Here is a 16,190-nt window from a genome sequence, read left to right as displayed (position 1 = left end):
GCAATTCTTAGCAATTCTGAGTGGCATTCAATGTTCTTTGATTTTTCAAAGTATCTGGTCCACGTTTTATGTGTTGGCAGATTACTAAATTCTTCATCACTCTTGTAATTTTCCACAAACTGTTTCAGGTTACTAACTTGGTCAAAACACTTCATAAACTTCTACCCCCTTATCAATCAAATATTTGACAGCTAAGTTGACAACACCATACAGGCGTACAAGTGACTTATCAGCTGACAAAAACTGAACAAGATCTCTAAGGTTTCCACCTTCCCTCTCTCGCTCTCTCTCTCGTCATTACAGTTTCATGTTTTTTCCGTGGAGAAAATGATGGAAGATGAAATTCCGGACTTTTGAAGAATTTTAAAAATTCCTTCCGGATGAAGATTTTGAGACCTAAATGGAGGACATGTCCAGGAAAATACGGACGTATGGCAACCCTACCTTAGACATTCTAGGGTACATCTAGGGTATCATCCACGAATAATCGAGGTCTGCAAATTAAAAATCTGTGAATTGTCAGGGCATGCTGTACACAATTCAGCTAATTTTTTCTTATTATACAGCAGGATGTTATATGTCAAAACCTTCTTCATGTACAGAAACTGAAACGTTTGTCTTTAAATTTCTCCCGTGGTGCAACAATCTCACCCATCTTATCCTCGTTCTGTTACTCCATCTTATTGTCAGTTTCTTTTTATTACCTCACTAGCATGATCAGCTGGAGTGCTTTTGCATTTCCCCGGTGATGTTGTTATTGTCAGTATAAAAGATGTTAAGTTTTGTTTTAGTGTACCTGTAAGAGAGCTTTCATTTATAATACTGTACAGTAGACCCTTGCCATTTGCGAGTTTGGGATTTGCCATAAGCAGATGGTGGCTATCTTGCAAGCCTTTTCTTGCAGCATAACGGGTCACACCATGCAGCATCTCATGTTGTACTCTCAAAACATTAGTGTTTCTGTGTGAAATGGCTCCTAGAAGACTGCCTAGTGTCACTGCTAGTGATGTTACAGTGGAGTGAAATTTAAAAGGCAGAAGTCAGTGATGACCCTGAGAAAGAAAGTTTTATTATTTAGATAAGTTAAAAGAGGGGATGAGTGCTGCCACGGCTGGACAGCTGTTTGGTATAGGTATACAGTAGTAGTGCACTAAGGTAGTATAAGTTGCTATTTGCGGTTTTGCCAATTTGCGAATCGCAAGGGTCTACTGTAATTTTTTTCAGCGTCTTCACCTGTATGAACCTGTTGACACACTTGGAAGTGAAAGCCACCTTGATCTTCCGCTCTCATTCTTATCATCCGTTTCTGAATTGTAAACTCTATTTACCAAGTCTTTCAACATGTTCAAAGCACCCGCACAGACCCTAATCTTGTCTTAGCTCAACACTTTTTTCACTTTCATGTTACTTTCATATTTCTTAATTTCCTATTAATTTTTGTCACTTCTCTCTGTCTCCTTCCTCTACATCCAGTCCATACATTACAATATTAATATGATGTTGGCTCAATGATGCCTCTGTATTTAATATACAGTGGTCCCTCGGTTAACGAGCACAATCCGTTCCAGCAGGTTGCTCGTTAACCGAAAAACTCGTTAACCGAAACCATTGTTTCAATGGGTTTTTGGGTAATTGGTTCCAGCTCACCGAAAATTGCCTAAATTCAACAAAAAAGGTAGAAAAGTACACTTACTTTGAGGTGTGTATGTAGAAGGCTCCTGGATGATGACGATGATGATGGGAATTAGAATGGGGGTGGAGGAGAAGGAAGAAGAGAAGGCATTGGGGTGGAACAGAAGTCACCCCATGGCACCATTTTACCCATAAAATTTTAGCTCTCTTGGTGTAATTCAAGATTATTTTCTTTAAATCAACACTGCACTGCATTATATATTGTCAATATGTAAAATATATTTCAAAATGACCAATAATTTGCTTGGAAACAGAAAAAAAGCGTTTAGTTGAAGAGAGTCTCAAGCAAGATGTTACCTCCACTGAAAACAAAGAGAGACTAACGCCTGTCTGGTGTGTAAACAGGCTGGATGGCACGCCAGAAACTAGTTTCTTTACCTTCAATTATGTTCAATAATTGTTAAAATGACTAAAAAAGTTAATATTAAACTTTTAAAATTATTGAATAGTATAAAATTCTTGATATTTACTAAAATAGTAAGGAATTTAAGCCCTAAAACCGATTACTGTATTGGCGGACTAATACTACAGCTGGTGGACCGCCAAATGCAAGCGAAAACATGTTGAAGTCGGCTCGTAAAAAACTCGTTAATCGAGGGATTGCTCATTAACCGAAGTTAAGAATCTTATGGAAGGTAAATCGTTAACCGAGGGACCACTGTACTGAAAGGAAGTCGGGTGAAGGATTCACTAGAAGTGTTGGGGATTGGAATTCAGGAAGCAGCAATGTATGGAAGTATAGTTTTTTAACAGAACCCATCCTTTACAGTAGTAAGGATGGTTGAATTATGATGATTAGAGGGAAAATGTGTGTCTGTGTGTATAATATTTGCACTTGTTTCTGACCACCCTGCATTAGGTTGGAAAAGGCTTGAAATAATGAAATGTTACCACGTACTTTATGTGTGTGTTTCATCAGCTTGTTACCATTCATATTTAATACAATAAATATAGTCCTATATAAGTGTACAATGATATATTCATAGATAAGTAAATGTTATATACAAAGAGTAGAATTTATGTACAGTAATTCAAAATAAAAAATAATCTTGGTTATGATACAGTTTTCTAGTCTAATTATGTACAGTATGTTTTGCATTAATAATAAATTTAATTTCTATTTCAAGTGAATCTGTAACTGTACTGTTTAGAGAATTAAATTGTTTCCTTAACTATTGTCAAAATTCTTTGTACTTCAACAGCTGACTTTCATTAGTGCTGAAAATGTCATTGCAATGGGAATGGAGGGCCTGAAGCTGGGTCGTTCAGGAACTTTGGCATGGCTCAGTGTTGCAACTTCCACAATGATTTTTCTCTTTGATATGGCCAACATGGGAGCCTCACAGGCATTTCAAGAAGGCTTGGGAGACATAATCCAGGACAGTGCCATCCTGAAGGTTGTACATGATTGCCGAGCAATGGAAGACATCTTGCATCATCAGTTTCAAATTAACTTCAGCAGTATCTTTGACACTCAGGTTAGCTCCATTTTATGTTATTAGAATAAAATATACAAAAGAAAAACTTTATTTTGTTAATATTTTGTAGGTACAGTTATTATTATTCTTATATATACTTTTGTATGTACAGTAAACTCTTGATAACTCGGCACACCACATATGGGGGGAAGGGGCCGACGGATAATCGAAAAGGTCGGTTAATAGTACATAAAGTCTACGGAAATAAAACATACGTTTTCAAAATACCTTTCCCTAACCTACCTCATTTAAGTCCTTCTATTCATTTTTGTTCATTTGCCATTCATATTTCAATAGAATTTGCTTTAAAACATTAACCACTTTAGTAAATAAATATGAACCAGCACAGAAACCGTGACTAAAAAATGGAAAAGTCAAAGAACAAATGTCATCACAAAAATTTTGACCAAGTCCCAGGTTGCTGATCTGACTTTCTGCCTCATTTACACACAATTGCAGGGTCTCAATTGTTTCTCTTACCATTGACAACACAACATACATACAGGTACATTGTTTCACACTTGATTTTTTTTTCATTTTTGCATTTCTTTATGGTTCTTTATTACTATTATTATTATTATTAGCATTATCATTATTAATATTATTACATCACCCCCCAGGCCCTGATGTAGGTCAGTGACCTGTGCCCGGGTGGGCTAATCCCCGTAAAAAAAAAAAAAAAAAAAATAGGGGTTCGGGATTGACGGTTAATCGAGGTTTTACTATACAGTCAACCCTCACTTTACGCGGTCCCACATTCCGCGTTTCCACGTTTACGCGGTGCCCTGCCAGAACCAAGGATGCTTACATTCCGCAGTGGATGTACCCCTTTACACGGTGAAGTAAAATTTTTTTTAATTTAGCTCATAAAATTCATACAAATTATCCGGCCAGAATATAATTTACATTGCTGGAATTCTTACAATTTGATGATCATTTTGAATATAAACATCATAGATTTTGCATTAGACATACAAATTTTTAGATAAAATGTTTAATCTGAGTAAGTATGTTATCTTTTGTGAAAAATATATGACATTTATATTCAAAATATTCCTGGTCTTACAAGGAATCCAGCAATGTCAATTATATTATCCTAACTTTAGTTTGAGGTATTATTTATTACTATACCTGGATTTCCCCCCAAAATTTCTCAGAGAGGGAAGAGCCGGCAGTGTAGTGTGAGAGGGGGAGGGAGTCGTGTCCATTATTTGAATGAACATTAACTTGGCGACTGTATTTCTCTTAAGTATTAATTGTGTGCATGTACCATCATATAATTAAGATGTTATTTTTACTACAACATAGTTATGTGTCGTCAAAAAGTGGAGTTTGGGGATCGGCCTGGACTCCATTTCAATTAATCCCATATGTTATGTTATTCACTTTATGCGTTTCTCGCTTTCCGCGGTACCCTCCGGGTTACATTAACCGCGTAAAGTGAGGGTTAACTGTACTGTAATTCGGCACTCGAGAGAGAAACTGCGCTGTGCATTTTAATATTCTTAAATATGTTATTTATGCTCCCCCTCATTTACAGGTCTGCAAATATATTGGAAGCATACACCCTGGTCGACAGTGAAAAAAAAATTGAGAACCTCTTATGTAGTGTACTGTATTTGGTCAGAAAATTTACTGGAATATTTGATACATGAATAATGTCAGTGATTGATGGCTTATTAAATACTGGTATGCTTGACTTTATTAATGAAAATGTTACTCGCTAAAATACAGATTTTGGTGTAGTTTCGGTTATTTATATTTTAGATTCTGCAGTTGTCAGGGAAATGTTGTATTTTGTTAAGTATTAAAACTGAGACAATTTTAACTTAAGTTTCTTATTGGAAAGTTCTTATTGTTTATATTAAATGTTCATGGTGTGTAGACATTAAGGATTCATGGTTTATATAATTTTTCTCTAGTATTGATGAATTTAACATGTTCCAGGCTGCTGACGTGTATGTGTACATGCTCAACCATCAGTGGGCAGTACCGTCATTTGTATCAAGCTTGCCATCTCTTCTTATCCGTCACTTGCACTTGTCACCTCACCATGTGTTCTTTCCTCATGTCCGCCAGGAATGCTCACAGGTTAGTTTGTATTTGTGTATTTTATGCCTTTTAGTATTCAACTTAATGTAATAACTTGCTGATGATGTCTATGATTATGATGAAAGATTGCAGTACAGTGAGTTCTGCTATAACGCGTGTTTTGATAACGCGAATTTGCTCTAACGAGATTTATGAATTAGGAACGATATTTGTATAACGCGAACGCTTGTTTGCTATAACGCGATTTTTGCTTACTATTTCTCCAATTTTGTGGTATTAATTGTGAATATGGTAAAGAAGAATATCTCCAAGAAGCGTTCTGGTGATAGAATTCCCGGTGATGATCGTAAAAGAAAGGATATAACACTTGAAGAGAAGCTCGATGTTATCAACCTCAAAATCACCCTTCTCCCCCATCAAGTTACATTCATATTTTTTCAAGGTAAAGTGTTACATTTACTGTATGATTTCATTATTAGATATGAATGTAACATTTATTTAGACTGTGGTATCCTTTGTGTTAGGCTAACTACTAAATTTTTTCGATTTCGAGTAATCTGCACCTAACCCTATTTTCTCCATAAGCCCTGTTATTTCTATTACGCGATTTTCTATAACATGATATTTTACAAGAACACAATTATCGCGTTATAGCAGAACTACCTGTACTGTATAGTAATCTTCCTTTTGCTTGGAATCTCTGGTCCCTGCAACTCTCCAATTGCCAGAATGAATTTTGAGCCTTCTGGGAAGACTGTCCATTCCTGACATGGGAATGAGTTTCCGAAGATGAAATCATGAGCATTTTGAGGAATAGTTCTGAGAATCTCTCCATTTCTGGGCAGGAGAACAAATTTTCTGGGAATTTTGAAAGATTACACCATGCTCTTGACATGTTCCATGTGTAGGGCACATGGGTGGGGTAGCTACATGGGTAACTTAAGCTGTAAGCTCGTGCTCTTAGTTCATAATCTGCTGCCATTGTGCAAGGTTGTTCCCTTGCTCGTTGCTGTTTTGCATACAGTTGTATAGTACTGTACATTACTGTACTAGGACTTAATCAGCTAAGGAGACAGTGTTAAAGCAGTGGTAAGACCGAAGATGTGATTATAGTTACATATATAGTACTGTACATTCAGTAAATGTGGAAGTACCTTGTGTACAGGAAAAGGAAAACACTGGAGCAACTTAGCTTTTGATTCTTTTCAAGACATCTTCAAGTCAGGTCAGTAACATGAGATCCACTAATCCCCCACCTGACCTCTACTGCAAATGAGAGAAGAGCTTACAGTATATGCAATGGGTGACATGACATTGTATCAGGTCAGATCATTAACATGAGTCCCAGTAATCCCCTACTCCCCTCTATCGCAAATACTTTCTAATGCACTTTTAGCCTTAGGCCACTGATAAATAAATTATGTAAAATACCTGTATTATCGGTAAAGTAATGACCGTCACTAATGTTTCAATAATTTATTCTATAATTAGACCTAATTCAACCAGAAGTCTTTCTGTGATACATGATGATTAATACACATTTATCCTGTTGTTCCAATACATGATACAATCATTATCCTTCATATATTGAGTACTGTGTGTATACCAGTGTGTAGAGGTTGCATATACAGTACAGTATAACAGTGCATGTGCAATCTCTCCTTCATGGAGGGAGATGAGAGTGACAGTAACACCTGCATCACAAACCCAACATGACGGCAACTGCTGGCGAGTACAGTATAGTGTGTACAGTAGTATATATATTGTTTTATTTACAATATATTGTACGTGTACAGTAAAGCGGTGTTTCTGTAAATAAATATTGTACAGTTCCCTCTGTCCATGTGAGATGAGTAGTTTAGACTTGGAAAAATTTCCCCTGGTTGCATTCCAACGGCTCAACACCATCCACACACCCCCAACACCGTCCACACACCCCCAACACCGGCCCACACACCCCAACACCGCCCACACACCCCCAACACCGCCCACACACACCCCAACACCGCCCACACCCCCAACACCGCCCACACACGCCAACACACACCCCCAACACACCACACACCCCACACCGCCCACACACCCCAACACCGCCCACACCCCACACACCAACACCACACACCCCCAACACCACACACCCCCAACACCGCCCACACACCCCCAACACCGCCCACACACCCCCACCGCCCAACACCGCCCCACACACCCCCAACCATCCCACCCCCCACACCCCCACACGCCCACACACCCCCAACACCCACACACCCCCACACTGCCCACACACCCCCAACACCCCCACACACACCCCCAACACCGCCCCACACCCCCACACCGCCCACACACCCCCACACCGCCCACACACCCCACACCGCCCACACACCCCCCACACCCCACACACACCCCCCACACCGCCCACACACCCCCACACACCCCCACACACACCCCCCCACAACCCCCACACACCCCCCACACCGCCCACACACACACCCCCACACACACCGTCCACACACCCCACACCGTCCACACACCCCCACACCCCCACACACCCCACACCGTCCACACACCCCCACACCGTCCACACACCCCACACACACACCCCCACACACCGTCCACACACCCCACACCGTCCACACACCCCACACCGTCCACACACCCCCACACCGTCACCGTCCACACACCCCCACACCGTCACACACCCCACACCGTCCACACACCCCACACCGTCCCACACACCCCCACACCGTCCACACCGCCCACACACCCCCACACCGTCCACACACCACCACAACACCGTCCACACACCCCCACACCGTCCCCACACACCACCCACACCGTCCCACACACACCCCCACACCCCACACACCCCCCCACCCGTCCACACATCCCAACACCGTCACACACCCCAACACCGTCCACACATCCCACACACCGTCCACACACCCCCACACCGTCCACACACCCGTCCCACACCGTCCAAGCCCCACACCCCCACACACCCCCCACACACACACCCCACACACCGTCCACACACACCGTCCACACACCCCACACCGTCCACACACCCCCACACGTCACACCCCACACCGTCCACACACCCCCACACCCCACACACCCCCCCCACACCCCCACACACACCCCACACCCACCCCCACACCCCACACACCCCCCACACCCACCCCCCACACCCCCCCACACACACACCCCCACACACACCACACCGTCCCACACACACACCTCCACACACCCCACACCCCACACCACACACACACCCCCCACACACACCCCCACACCGTCACACACCCCCACATAGTCCACACACCCCACACCGTCCACACACGCACCTCCACACCCCCTGGCACCCCCACACACCCCCACACACACACCCCACACCGCCCACACAGGTCCACACACCCCAACACCGTCCACACACCCCAACACCACACACCCCCCAACACCGTCCACACACCCCCCACACACACCCACACACCACCCACACACCCCCACACCGTCCACACACACACCCACAACACCGTCCACACACACCCCACACCCCCACACCACCCACACCACACACCACCCACACACCACCCACACACCACCACACACCCCCCAACAACCACCCACACACCCCCAACAACCACCCACACACCCCCCAACAACCACCCACACAACCCGCACCCACACACCACCCACACACCCCCACACACCCCCAACAACCCCAACAACCACCCACATACCCCAACAACCACCCACACACCCCCCAACAACACCACCACACACCCCACACCCCCCAACAACCACCCACACACAACAACCACCACACACCCCCCAACGGCCCCCACACACCCCCAACGGCCGCCCACACACCCCAACGGCTGCCCACACCCCAGCCCCCGCAACGCCGCCCCACACCCCAACGGCCGCCCCCACACCCCAACGGCCGCCCCCCACCCAACACACCCCAACCCCCCACACCCCCAACGGCTGCCCACACACCCCCCCTGCCCCCACACCCCCAACGGCCGCCCCCCACACCCCAACGGCCGCCCCCCACACCCCAACGGCCGCCCCACACACCCCCAACGGCCGCCCCACACCCCCAACGGCCGCCCCACACACCCCCAACGGCCGCCCACACCCCCAACGGCCGCCCACACACCCCCAACGGCCGCCCACACACCCCCAACGGCCGCCCACACACCCCAACGGCCGCCCACATGCCCAACACACCCCAACGGCCGCCACACACCCCAACAACCACCCCCACCCCCAACAACCACCCACACTGCCCCCAACCAACCACCCACACTGCCCCCAACAACCACCCACACTGCCCCCACAACCCACCAGTCCAACCACCCACACGCCCCCCAACCACCCACACGCCCCCCACAACCACCCACACGCCCCAAAAGCCAACCACCTAACGCCACCCACACGCCCCTCAACGCCACCCACACGCCAACGCCACCCACACGCCCCCAACGCCACCCACACACCTTCTCTCTCTCCCATGTACTGCATCTCAAACTACAGTCATTACTACTATTAATCAAACGATTGTCATTAATGATATAATTAATTCAGTATCATGTGATATCAAATTCATCTCCAACACAATTATAACAGGAGGTGGTTGCTAACCCGGGTGGGGGGGGGCACAGTCAGTTCTCCTTCCCCCCCCCACAAGGGTCATGTCTCTCCTGTGACTGCATCTCCCTCACCTCTCACTCATTTTTTTATAACTTATCATTCATATACAATATTGTACAGTACATTTTATTTATTATTTATTAATTATTAAAGATATGTTACTGTAATAATCTGTGGTTATTAATACCTGTACCCTTCACATAAGTAATTGAGAACACATTTCCTTATAGGCAATGGTATAATGACAGTTCATTAAAAACTAATTTGTTTATATAGAATACAGTTACTCGGTCTCACGTGCCCAATTGTCGCTGACGTGATTGGTTGAAATATGACCATAGTTGTAGCTTACGCAGAAAGCCGTGGGTAGTGGTATAGCATTGATTTACAGTGGTCCCCCGGTTAACGAGCACAATTCGTTCCAGAAGGTTGCTCGTTAACCGAAACCATTGTTTCAATGGGTTTTTGGGTAATTGGTTCCAGCTCACCGAAAATTGCCTAAAATCAACGAAAAAGGTAGTAAAGTACACTTACTTTGAGGTGTGTACGTAGAAGGCTCCTGGATGATGATGATGATGTGAATTAGAATGGGAGTGGAGGAGAAGGGAGAAGAGAAGGCATTTGGGGTAGAAGAGAAGTCACCCCATGGTGCCATTTCACCCAAAAATTTTTAGTTCTCTTGGTGTAATTCAAGATTATTTTCTTTAAATCAACACTGCATTATATATTGTCAATATGTAAAATAAATTTCAAAATGACCAATAATTTGCTTGGAAACACAGAAAAAAAGCGTTTATGTTGAAGAGAGTCTGAAGCAAGGTGTTACCTCCACTGAAAAGACACAGAGACTGACGCCTGTATGGTGTGTTGACAGGCTGTTTGGCACGCAAAAAACTAGCTTCCTATACTTCAATTACTGTATGTTCAATATTTGTTAAAATGACTAAAAAATTTAATATAAAACTTTTAAAATTATTGAATAGTACGAACTTTTTGATATTTACTAAAATAGTAAGGAATTTAAGCCCTAGAACCGATTACTGTATTGGCTGACTAATACTACAGCTGGTGGATCGCCAAATGCAAGCGAAAACATGTGGAGGGGCACTCGTTAAAAACTCGTTAATTGAGGGATTGCTCGTTAACCGAAGTTAAGAATCTTATGGAAGGTAATTCGTTAACCAAAATCTCGTTAACCGAGGCACCGAGGGATCACTAGTGACTCTTTGTTGGGTCACTCGAATAACAAAATATCCAGTGTTGAGTGCTGGCAACATTGTTTGGAAGAGCAGGAACGATCAACTTATACCACTCTGTATTGTAAACAAGAGACCACTATAGCTCATCTGGATTTGAGTGTTGGATTTTGGGGGAGAAATTAATTATTTTTCGATAATGGTTTGTTAACCCGGCACCAAATGAACCTAAATAATATGGGAATTATGTTGAAATTGCATGGTGTGGTTATAAAGCAATCACGGGGTGATGAGTGCAGGAGGTGGCAAGTTGTCCTCTCACCCTCCTCCTCTGCCACCTCTCACCGACTACACATCATTCACTCCTATGTGGCCTTTTGATTTAATGTAAATGCAACTTTTGCCTCACGATCAGTAGGGCTGGGCAAGAATCGTTAAAATTGGAATCGATGGTTCACATTCTCGGTGCCAATTATACTTCACCCAGACACTATATCAATCAAAATACCCCACCTCCAGCTCCCCCCTCTTCCCACACTTTCTAGGTCCCTCCTCCCTCCCAACCCCCACGCCCCACCTTCCCTCTCTACCAGAGAAACGTTTGGGTTAAAACAGTATATTTACATTTTTAGTAATAAATAATACCTCGGACTAAAGTTAGGATAATATAATTGACATTGCTGGATTCCTTGCAGGGCCAGGAATATTTTGAATATGCACTTCATATATTTTGCACAAAAGATAACATATTTGCTCGGTGTAAACAAAATTCTTACATAAGATCTGAAATTTGTATGTCTAATGCAAAATCCATGATGTTTATATTTAAAATGATCATCATATTGTAAGAATTCCAGCAATGTAAATTATATTCTGGCCGGGTAATTTGTATAAATTTTATGAGCTAAATAAAAAAATTATACTTCACCCGCGTATATGAGTAGATGCACCTCGTAAATTGGGCATTCCGGTTCTGGCGGGGACCGCGTAAATGTGGAAACGCGTAAACAAGAACCTCGTAAACCGAGGTATTACTGTAAGTGATAGTGAAATGTAGTGCAGTGGAGGTATGGGTATGGATAATTATAATGAATGTACTGTATTGTACTTATTGCTTATTTGATACTTACTCGTAATGGCATCGTCATTGTCGTGGATATGCCAAGACCTACGTCGTCTGAGTGGCAAGTGGAAATATTACAGCCTTCTCTTGATTTACACGGTAGTTACATTCTTGAGAATGGCCGTGTACCGGTAAATAAAAAATGTGTAAATCAAACAATTATCCCATAAGAAATAAAGGAAATGGCAGGGGTTAGGGGAAACATCCCTTAAAAACTGTAATTTGTTTATCTATTTCCTTGAGTAGGTTTTATTTACAATAATATAATAATAATAATAATAATACAAAAATAATAATAAAACAATAATAGAAGCAAACCTCATTACTGTATACAGTAGTAAGAAAATAGGTTTTAAATGAAAATTGGTGCTAACATTTATGTTGAATGATGGCTGGGATGCCATGTGGGAACTAGTGGTGGAGGAGAGGTGGGGGTTACAGGGGGAAGGAGTCATCTGAATCAGAGGACAGAGCAGGTGATGGGGAGGAGAAGTGGGAGCTTTCAAGATGCCAGATGACGATGGCTGAAGTTCAGGTGCTGCTATTTTTTCTTTTTCTTAAAATAGAAAAGCAATGCGGTACTGCACTATGCTGCCTGGCGCAATGGCGCTCTTTTCAAAAACGTGCAAATTAAGTGAATGTAAATCAAGAGGTGATTGTACAGCAAAACCTTGATAAATCAGACTATAGGAATTCACTTTTTTGGACTCTTGAGATGCTCTGGTCACTAGAAATGCTTTAAATTTTTTTTTTAAAGAAATGGGGAAGATTAAAAAAAAAATTCTTATGAAATGAACAACACTTACTGAATACTGTACAGTGGTCTAATCAAATTTGCTATAGGCCTACTGAGAACTAAGACACTCGAGTATGTAAGCAGGTTGGGGCTGATCAGGTTTCTCCGCATTCGTCAGGTTTATTTATTTATTGATTCAGTATTATATTCTCATATGATTGGCCTCATGTGGTTTATGGTTCATCATGATTAATTTAACATCTTCAGTAATAAAGAAACAATACAATACTGTATGTAATTTGTAATACGACTTGAAAATAAAAGGATAAGCTGTATCAGAAGGTTATTTACTCAAGATGCATTCATGTGAGAGCTTTCAGCAAACAACCAGCTTACAACAGGTGTCACTATAACACACTGTATAGTATTTGATATGAAGATACCTTCTTAAAAACATTATTTACTGCCTTTGAGTGTTATATGATGACACAGTTTGGTACTTGTACACTTAGACAAATGATTAATGAATACACCAGGGTATATGCAGATACATAATATTTTACGCTATAATTTTACTGTAGTGATGATAAACACACTATAATAGTATTTAATTGGTGATAAATACACTGCAAAAGTATTTATTAAGTGATGATAAATACACAACTCTACTGTACTAATTTACTAAGTGTTGAAGACAGACATTGTAGTAAGCCGATCAGCTGTTTGCTCTTTGTAAACAAATGAGTATGAAATGACTCCTGTTGTTCAGTGTGGGGTTCTTTTTTCAGGGAAGCTGATTCTTTTAGGATAATATTTTATCAACCTGGCACCAAATGATCCTAAATTAGATGAGAATTGTGGTGGAATTGCATAAAGAACTGTTAAAGGAATCTTGTGGGAGAGAGGAGGAGGGAGCCACCCACACCATGCTACCCCCTTCCCCTCTGCCAGCTGCTCCCAGATAAACATTCGTCTTCCTCATACAATATACCCCTTCACTTATTTGTTCTTATTTTTATCTTTATAGTGCTGTACTGTACAGTAAACAGTTTTCTCTTTATTCATGAAACAAATTCTGTAGTTACTTACATTTTACACTTTACAGTAAATAACATCATCTGGGTGACAACAGAATTGTTGACAACCAGACTTATATGTCTGATTTTTGACCCAGGGAGTTCTGTTTCATATTTTTTTTTATTGTTGATGTAATATTCTTTTAATAACCTTGTTATACACTTAAAGACTTTAGTTGTTGAAGTACAGTAATAACATAGCTGATTTTCTTTAAAACAGTTCAGAAAAGCAGTGTTATCTCGAACTCCTCCCCCTCCGCCCCATGTATCCGCATTTTTCGGACTGGGGTCTGTCCCAATTAGTCCGATTTATCGAGGTTCTACTGTATTGTAAAAATTTAAATTTTTGTCACAAGCTTCCTTAGTACTGTATGTGTACAGTAATGATCTGTCATTAAAAAATACTTTCAAAAGTTTTTGACCAAGAAAGATGGCAAAGAAAAATGTGTAGAAACCTTTCGGTGACTGCGCACCTAACCAACACTTATTTTTACTATTTATTCTTTAACTCTGTTACTTTTTGCATTATATTTTTTCTAATTACACCATCGTCTTTATGATTTACTCTTTCTTTGCCATGTGCATTTTATACTGACCGATGCAATTATGTGGGTACAGCATGAAGAGGAATCAACAGTAAACTCTCACTTATACTTGTTAAAATGGCTTTTATTTATTACTTTTTTTTTACATAGGAAGGCATCATTTAATGACATAGTTGATAATATCTTAGCCATGACTAGTGCTCAGGAAAATATATCTTCACGATTTCTGGTCATTCTGTGAGCTCCAGACTGAGCGAGTGACAGGCTCATTAAATAAATTTCAGGTGATCCCAAGTGTGTAAAATATAATTCATGTTTTATTCCTATAATTCATTTATGTTAATCTATTTCATAATATATTCCTATAATAATAATAATAATAGTAATATACTTTTCAGGACCACATGGGTATTTCAGACATCCTTAGGTCATGATACCCACTAATTTCCCACCCTGACAGTGGGTTACTTGACACTGTATCAGGTCAGGTCAGTAACATGAGAAAATGAGAAATTTACTTTTTTCTAAGACATAATGATTTTTCTTATCTCTGTTTTCTATTTACTCACTATGTTGAAGTGCCTTGTAGTATAACCTTCTCCCCACCTAGTTATTATATATCATACTTATCACATATGTTACTTGTATATTATTTGTCAGTCAAGTGACCCATTCCCCAATTATGTAACTGTATACTTTCAGCTTTCCAACTGCCATGCTCTTTCAATAAACTTTACTACTACTACTACTACTGCTGCTGCTGTTGCTGCTGCTGCTGCTGCTGCTGCTGCTGCTGCTCACGAGTCGCTTGTTCTTTCCCTCTTATAACTGAGTGTATGCATCTGGCTGTTGCCTCATTCACCAGTTTTTTATTTATTAATTACTATATTATTAATAGGATGATGAATCAGTGTGGTTTGAACGTCCTCTCTCGCCTCACCTGTGTGAAGGAATGGCCCGGAACATCAAGTTCCTTCGGGAGCTGCGCTTAGTATTTCTCGACTTCATACTGGTGGATTTGGCTCAAGTTACAAACCTGTTCCAAGGTGCTTTGCGCGACAAGGACTCCTCTACTGCAAACAGGGTAAGTTATAATGTAATCTTGTCTGCCCATCCCCCCCCCCCCTCCTGTCCCCTCGTCCCAAACAAACATGCTAGCTTCCTGCTTGTCCATGTCGTACACACAAAAGTTGTACACCCAGAACTTTCGCTTATAGTAGGCCTTGTTTGCACATAGATGGGGGCAAGGAAGGGTCTACTGCAGTTCGATGGCCACCGTCTTGACATCACCATTCACAGGGCCACTGTTGTAAGGGCTGTAACGAGCGGGACGGTTGTCAGCCACTCGTTTGCTTGTTCGCGGCCCCACTAGGGGGAGAGTCTGAGGCGAGAAGGTCGCTGCTGCCTCATAGCATTTGAGACACGATCCAGCCATCACCACAGCTGTACATCACCCCGCTGTTCGATTCCAACTCTGGTTGTGTTCTCCTCTGAGGTTCCTGGGGCTCGTGGGCTGATTCCCCAGTCCTTCACTATTCGGCTGTCAACTCCGGTCACCTACTCTAGCTACTGCCGCGGCTGCCACACGATTGCCACTTCCTCCACGCCCTATCCTCCGTTTGTTCCCTGGCGTCTCTCC

General features: G+C 42.2%; 1 protein-coding gene across 2 annotated transcripts in view; it reads left to right on the top strand.

Annotated features, from left to right (window-relative positions):
• LOC121872652 (piRNA biogenesis protein EXD1-like) overlaps positions 1 to 16,190 on the top strand; it is a 40,071-nt gene that overhangs the window by 22,033 nt on the left and 1,848 nt on the right. For both annotated transcript variants that reach the window (XM_042375590.1, XM_042375588.1), the window contains 3 exons: positions 2,895 to 3,170; positions 5,118 to 5,261; positions 15,450 to 15,635. In XM_042375590.1, the coding sequence (XP_042231524.1) occupies positions 2,895 to 3,170; positions 5,118 to 5,261; positions 15,450 to 15,635 (606 nt within the window). The remainder of the gene's footprint in view (positions 1 to 2,894; positions 3,171 to 5,117; positions 5,262 to 15,449; positions 15,636 to 16,190) is intronic.

This window comes from Homarus americanus, unplaced genomic scaffold (assembly GCF_018991925.1).
Source record: "Homarus americanus isolate GMGI-L3 unplaced genomic scaffold, GMGI_Hamer_2.0 scaffold39155, whole genome shotgun sequence".
Classification (NCBI taxonomy): domain Eukaryota; kingdom Metazoa; phylum Arthropoda; class Malacostraca; order Decapoda; family Nephropidae; genus Homarus; species Homarus americanus.
Note: the sequence above shows the minus strand (reverse complement) of the source record. Positions and strands in the feature narration are given on the sequence as shown.